This window comes from Octopus bimaculoides, chromosome 6 (assembly GCF_001194135.2).
Source record: "Octopus bimaculoides isolate UCB-OBI-ISO-001 chromosome 6, ASM119413v2, whole genome shotgun sequence".
NCBI classification, from domain to species: Eukaryota; Metazoa; Mollusca; class Cephalopoda; order Octopoda; family Octopodidae; genus Octopus; species Octopus bimaculoides.
This window is the reverse complement of record NC_068986.1, coordinates 44,301,812-44,309,375: the sequence shown is the minus strand read 5'-3', so window position 1 is coordinate 44,309,375 and position 7,564 is coordinate 44,301,812. Positions and strand designations below refer to the sequence as shown.

At 32.8% G+C, this 7,564-nt stretch overlaps 1 protein-coding gene across 2 annotated transcripts in view; it reads right to left on the bottom strand.

Moving 5' to 3' along the window:
- Positions 1-7,564, bottom strand: part of LOC106878945 (uncharacterized) — a 48,019-nt gene that overhangs the window by 8,537 nt on the left and 31,918 nt on the right. Inside the window, exons 3-6 of one of the 2 annotated variants that reach the window (XM_052968708.1) lie at positions 5,916-6,072; positions 3,313-3,511; positions 1,461-1,552; positions 1,049-1,129 (exon numbers count right to left, since the gene is read on the bottom strand). In XM_052968708.1, coding sequence (XP_052824668.1) covers positions 1,049-1,129; positions 1,461-1,552; positions 3,313-3,511; positions 5,916-6,072 — 529 coding nt within the window. The remainder of the gene's footprint in view (positions 1-1,048; positions 1,130-1,460; positions 1,553-3,312; positions 3,512-5,915; positions 6,073-7,564) is intronic. The other variant, XM_052968707.1, reaches the window with a different exon arrangement.

Here is a 7,564-nt window from a genome sequence, read left to right as displayed (position 1 = left end):
AGAATATGAATAAGTATGAATTTAAGACAAAAACTGAATTCAATTGAATTTCATGGAGAGAAACAAGATAAATAATAGAGGGCAGACTAAAGCGCGAAGGTATGAGATGTTTGAGGCCGTAAATAAATAAAAATCTCTATCTTATCTGCATCTTGGAGACTTCGTCGTAGTATGTCAGCGGAGAAGAGATTGAGATAATTTAGAATGGATTTCTCATTTATATATAGCCAGAACCTGAAGACCTTAAGGAAAAACTACGAGAGAGAGAGAGAGAGAGAGAGAGGGACTGATTTAGAGAGGATGGAGGGGTTGACAACTGAAAAACCAACAAGACCTTGGAAAGGAAGGCTTCCTCTCAGGAAAGACAGCCCAGAGTTCCGAACAGGACTGAAAAGTCATTGATAGTCAATGTTCCATAGAAAAGGAGCAAAGGGCTAAAGCAGGGGTTGGCGAACTGAAGTAAACTACCCCAAGTGGAGTAAAAATGAAATTCTTGGGGGTGATGGGACTTGTTAGATATAAGTAAAATTATATAAAAAACATGTTCCTTGTTACAACAGAAATTTTTCTTCTGGCAAAACTGCATTTGTTCAATGTAATGGACGTGTAAATAGATTCAATAAAATATGTTCAATAAGATTTTTGAATTCAAAGAATCTATGATTTTCTTCCTTTCAAATCATGGGGGTAATGTCAGCATAAACAAATATATCTTGGGATAATTGGTTAAAAAATTTCTCCAACCCCTGGGCTAAAGTAAGTAAATAGAAGGGAGACTTACTGCATTGGCAACTGATGGTTTCACATTAAAACTTTGCCAAGGCTTACACATTAATCTGGAATTTTCCGGGTGCATATACCTGATCAATTCTAAAATCACATCCTGCTATCTTAAAAGGGAATGACACATTAAGCAATATTCCCAGAATCACAAGCAGATGGAATGCTCATGCTTGGAATGCTTCTGATCATAATGCTACTCAGATGGAGCAGACTTGGGTCCACACCACTCATAATTTTGAATTAACCCTTTAGCATTTAAACCTACTATATCCAGCTCAGATACTCCATCTGTTTTATGCTTGAACCAGTCAAATGAAGCTTGTTACACCTATCCAACAATATCATTCTGAAAATAAAGAAATGCATCATCAAAATCTCAAAGCTAAAAGATAATACAGGATTAATTAAAGACAATGTGAATAAGTAAACATTACATTTGAATTGCTGGTAGGGATATTGCATTTTGTTATGCAACCATAATACATTACCAAGCATATTAAAGGCTTATAAGTCAATATTGTGTCCCACCTGTGTTAGAATATCTGCTGAGATAACTATCAAAAGAATAATCTGAATGCTAAAGGGTTAAATGTGTTAATCTTACCCATCTCATCTCTTTTCCTTCTAGCTTAAACTTAACAGTAATAAGAAAAAAGTATAAAAAATGAGTAACTCACCTTCTTTGACAGAGGAAGAAAATTACTGATATAGGAAGAATGATGATTGTAAAGATAGCACAGAGGATAATAATCAGTGACCATGGCAAACCCTGAAAAAACAGTTTTACTGATATAGGAAGAATGATGATTGTAGAAAGATTGTAGATGATTTATACAAAAACCTTAAAATTTTGTTCCTAACAAAAATATTATATACAATTTTCAATACCATGTGATTGCAACAAAATGCCAATTAAAATTTTTTACTTTTCCGATTCTAGTTTCTAACTTTTGAAGGCTCAACATTTTATTAAACCTTATTCTGGAAAAACAACAATTTTTTTAAAGAAAAATTTAAAATTTGAACATCTTGTTGAACCCTTTTTCTGTAAAACATGAAATTTTTTCAAATTTAAATATATATATATATATATATATATATATAATATTAGGGATAAAAATCCAAATTTACAGGTAAAAACTCAATTGAATTCAATTTATTAAAAATTAAAATTAAATTAAGTTTCATAGTATAAAATATAAATATATAGTTTTAGGGAAAAGAACCAAGGTTCATGAACTCATCGATGAAAATCCACTGCCACATATAGAAAAATTAATTATTATCATTATTATTGAATTAAATTAAAAGTTTTAATATAAAAAAATAAAAATCAGATTCATAACTCCTCAACTTGAGCTCTATCATTTAAATTTAATTAAAATATAGTTTGTTTTTAAAATAAAAAATTAATTATACTTAAATCCAATTTTTTGCCTTACAGAGAAATTCCTGTCAATGTAAACTACTATGATTTTGTTTCTCATCTCAGATATTACGGGACTGTATTTACATGATATAATTACATTAATTAATACAGATGACGTAATTAAACTAATTGCAAATTAGCAGTGTCGTTCATAATTTTTTCCTTACCTCAATGATGCTGTTGACATATAGAACTATATTATCACCTTCAAATTTGAGAAACAGACACTCGTTACATTTTTCTTTTGAAACTTCATTACATGAGATTGATACTATGAAATTCTTCGAATTGAGCTCTATCATTTAAGCTTAATTAAAATATAGTTTATTTTTAAAATAGAAAAGTTAATTATACTTGAATTCAAATTTTTGCCTTACTTATATATTTTTTCATGATATTTTACCTCACAACTTTTTTGATACAAATTTTTGTTGCATGGGACCAAAACTATGAAATTTCTCATGCTTTCTTCTGTCATTGAAGCTAAGATAAATATATTTTGCTTTTGAAATTGAAAAATTATTTAGATCTAAACCTGATTGGAGGCGTTACTTACTCTTCTATAACATTGCTACAGATTTTGATGTAAACGTTTTTCTACTGGACCAAATCTCAATTTTTTATATCAAAATGTAGCTAGGGACTAGTCCTCTTCAAAAATGTTTTCAATTTGGGTAAGAACTAAATTAGTGACAAAGCTCTGAAGATGCTGCATGTGAATAAATTGCAGCCTTAAGAATATTATTCAACTACTACCGTAGTTGAATGATATATATATATATATATATATATAGTTACACAGAATTTTATATATATATATATATATATATATATATATATATATATATATATATATATATATATATATGGAAAGCTTCCATTCCATGCATTTCCATCTGTCAAATTCACTCACAAAGCATTGGGCAACTTGGGGCTATAGAAGAAGACACTTCACTCAGTGGGACTGAACCTGAAACCATATAGTTGCAAAGTGAGCTTCTTAGTCACTTAGTCATACCTGTAACCTACGAGCATGGCTGTGTATTATATAACTTCTCAATAAATTATTAGAGTTATCATGTGATAAAATGTTACCTTACCTTATTATGTCCCTTGGGATCAAGAGATGTGGGTAAAGCTGTGGTAGAGTGATCCTCTTTTAGATTTACTGTTGTAGGATAGTTGAGCTTGATTGGGTAGTTGGTTAATTTTTCAGTGACTATCTTCTCGGATGTGTCAATTATTTTTGTAACAACGCCATCATAATAAATCACATACTTTACCTCAGATTGAGAGACACTAAATTTGATCAAAAAACAGAACATATATATCCATATATATATGTGTGTGTGTATGTACATATATTCATATACATATAAAAAAAAAAATTTCTTTCTCATGCCATTCCAGGCTCATAAGGACCTGGTTTCCGTGGCGTATATATTCCCCACCTGGACAGGATGCCGATCTGTCGCAGGACTACTAATTTTTGTCAGCTGAGTAGACTGGAGCAACATGAAAGTGAGTGTTTTGCTCAAGAACACAACACATCGCGCGGTCCAGGAATTGAAACCACAATCTTATGATCATGAGTCCAACACCCTAAACACTAAGCCATGTGCTTCCACTCATATACATATATAATACATACATACATATATACCCGCATATATATACATACATATATATATATGTGTGTGTGTGTGTGTGTGTATATGTATATATATATATAATTTAAATGGTGACAAATTGAATATTAATTTGTTTAATATCAATTTAAAACCAGTGGCCTAGCAAATTAAAAAATCTGAAGATTCAGAAAAAGTTACATTACAAACATATAAGTGGACATCCCTTTTGCTAGAAGACCAGCTACGGTTTGACCACTAAGAAGAATGTTCTCAAGAATATTCAGCAAACACCAGAACGTAAGCAAGCAAGATAAATGAAAAGATACAAAATATAAAGAATTAATCATAGACCGGTTTTGTTATTAACAAATTACTTACATAATTGTCTGTAACTCTTCAGTATGATTGTTCTTTTCAATATAATTTGTAGAACTATACACGAGACGTCCGCATGAGATTGGACATGTATATAGTTCTACTAATTACATTGGGGTTATATTTCAAATGTCTTCATTTTGGCGTACCAAATACCGGAAATAATTCTGCAGAAAATAATTCACTGCAGATTTTGCCGGTTAGAGAACATAGTTATTTAAATTTAAATAATAAGGGTGACAAATTGAATATTAATTTGATTAATATCAATTTAAAACCAGTGGCCGAGCAAATTGAAAATTCTGTATCTGTATATGTATTTATTCATACTGAATACTTCAAAATTCAACATAGTGGGGGCTTGACAGTGTCATTAAAGCATGGGACAAAATAATTTTTAATATTTATTTCAGCTCTCTGTTTTGATTTCAAATCCCACCAAGGTCAATTTTGCCTTTTATTCTTTCAAGGTTGGTAAAATCCATGAAAATGGATTTGCTGACTTAGAATTTCATGAGATACTGCATGAAATTTGTTCTGGTGCTTTCCATCCTGACTTCTTGGGTGGTAGACTTAATGTGTTTCTTGGTTTAACACTACTGTCTGATTCTTAAAGTGCCTTTATCAGAATTCACTCAGCTGAGAGCATCTGAGCCAGGTCCCAAGTTTGAGGATAGTTTCCTTCCTTCTGCCTACAAGTTTTGAGACCTTGAAAAAGGAAAGGGTTATGGATGTTGCCCTTTCTTCTCTGACTACACAGCAAAAAAGGAAAAGCATTTTAGAAAGATAATAAAGGTATCTAGTAAATTAATAGAAGTATTAAAGTATCATGTTAAAAAACAAAGCCTAATTAAATAAAACATTGAAATACATCTCTGACAGGAATATACAGCAATTACCCAATGTCATGATTCACTACAATATTACCCATATGCTCAACAAAACCTGACCAATCACAGAATATTACTTGCGTGACCAACAAGATCTGATCAACCACGTCACATTGAATAGGATCCAGTGACAATTTCAACTTTTGGTGTGCTCCTTTCTGAACCCTAGATCAGTATAAAATTGACACACCATGACTACCAGAGAGCTTTAGGATGTAGCAGAGAGAGCATGACAGACCATGACAGACCATGACAGATGGACAGCAAACAAGCATGGGCAGTGGCTGAACCAAGCTGACATCAGCATAATGAACTACAGGCAATAGCAACACAACAACTAGCAGTTGACTTTTTGAATGCTAATACAATTACATCAAGAACAATAACATCCAAACTCTCTCAACATTTGTTGTTCATAGTAACAACAGTATTTATCATTTGCTTGTTTATGAAAAGACTGTAAGTTTGTTGTCAAAAATCTCAACAGATTTCGTTGTTTTCTTCTATGTACAACTGTTCATCTCCAACACTAGCAAACAGCAGTCAGCTCTAGCTCCAGTAATAAGTAGCCTTAGTAACAAGTGATGACCCAGCAATTAGCTTCACCAGCACAAGTACAAGTGGCTTCAGAGCACCAGTACAAGTGGTGACCCTGTCACTATACCAAGTACATATCCAATAAAAAAAATGATGTCCCTAAGGACTGAATTTTTTTTATAAATTGTTTTTACAACAATATTTTTTCAAGTGCAAAATAAAAAATAGAAAAAAACATTCAAGGTAAGTTTTATATGAATATTAATTTACCTGTCACTTGTAACTCCCATATAAATTATTGCCATGACAATTTCAAGTTGGCATTTATCCATACTGAAATATATTTCAAATATATTTAGGATGTCCTCTGCAAGACTAAAAGCTGCATGCTGTGAAAGACTTGCCAAAAGAAAAAATGTATTTATATCTACAAATAAAAAATAAAAACAAAAATTTATATCAGTCTCTTGTTGAAAGCACAAATTTTCACAACATTTACAGTTGAAAATATTTTGAATATTACTAGAATTGTGCAGTATGTCATTTATATTATATAAAAATGTGTGAATATATAATCTCTCTCTCTCTCCCCCCTCTCTCTCTCTCTCTGAAGGGCATCCAGCTGTAGAAACTCTGCCAAATCAGATTGGACCCTGGTGTCGCCTCCTGGTCCACCAGTCCTCAGTCAAATCGTCCAACCCATGCTAGCATGGAAAGCAGATGTTAAATGATGATGGTGGTGATGATATATATGAAAGACAGAAGGTGGAATATACAAGAATTTTTATTAATCATGACAATTGTTTCGACACATCCAGCATCAATCCCTCATGTGTGGGACACTTAACAATTGGTTCAGGAGCATCTGTCAGTGCAGATGTGTCTCATTGGGAGTGATAAATAGATACAACTCATTAAAATAACAGCTCCGCAATGTATCTTCTCATTTTGTAGAAAGAAAAGCAGCAAAATGAAGGAAATATCTTCATTCATATATATATGCAGGGTGCGATGGGTAAATTGTCACCATTTATATTTTTAATTTCACACATGCACATTGTTTGTTTTTGATTTTGTTGACTACATAGTTTAGTCAGTATAGTTAGTTGGGCACCATCTGTAAGAAAAACAGCACCATGATGCAATTCACTCTGCTAGAAATTTGGAAATGACATGCTGTACTGCTTGGCATTCATGTCTGAAGATCCAATACAAACATTTCAGAGTGTTTGGGTGTCAATCTGAGGACAGTGCAATCTGAGAGACATGGACTGAGAATAATAAAAATCAAACATCATGGTGTTTGGAGTGATCACTAATGATGGCAATGTTATACCTCCATTCATCTCCCCACATGGCCTCAGACGCAACACAGTAGCCTACATCAAGTGCCTGGAGGAGGTAGTGCTGTCCTGGGTCAAAAGGGTGGCTGCTGGAAGACCCTATATCTGGCAATAGGACTCTGCATCATGCCACACAACCAGGAGAACCCAGTCATGGCTGTCAGACAATTTCTGCAACCACATCACCCATAACATGTGGCCACCTAACTCCCCAAACTGCAACCCCCTTCATTATTATGTGTGGGGCACAGTTGAGCGAGAGACTAACAAAACTCCGTGTAACACCAAAGATGAACTGAAGGCAAGGATTATGGCAGCATTCACCAACGTAAACAAGGAGACCATCCAGAAGAGTTGCAGGAGATTTTGAAGTCATCTGGAGGCCGTAGTTGAAGCCAACAGCAATTTTATTGAATAGATTTACACTTTAGTATTTCAAGATATTATCATGCAATTTTGGTAAACATATCTGCTAAAATTTAGACAACAGTTTTTTCACTGCACCTTGTATATATATATATATATATGTATGTGTGTATATATATATACATATATATATATATATATATATATATA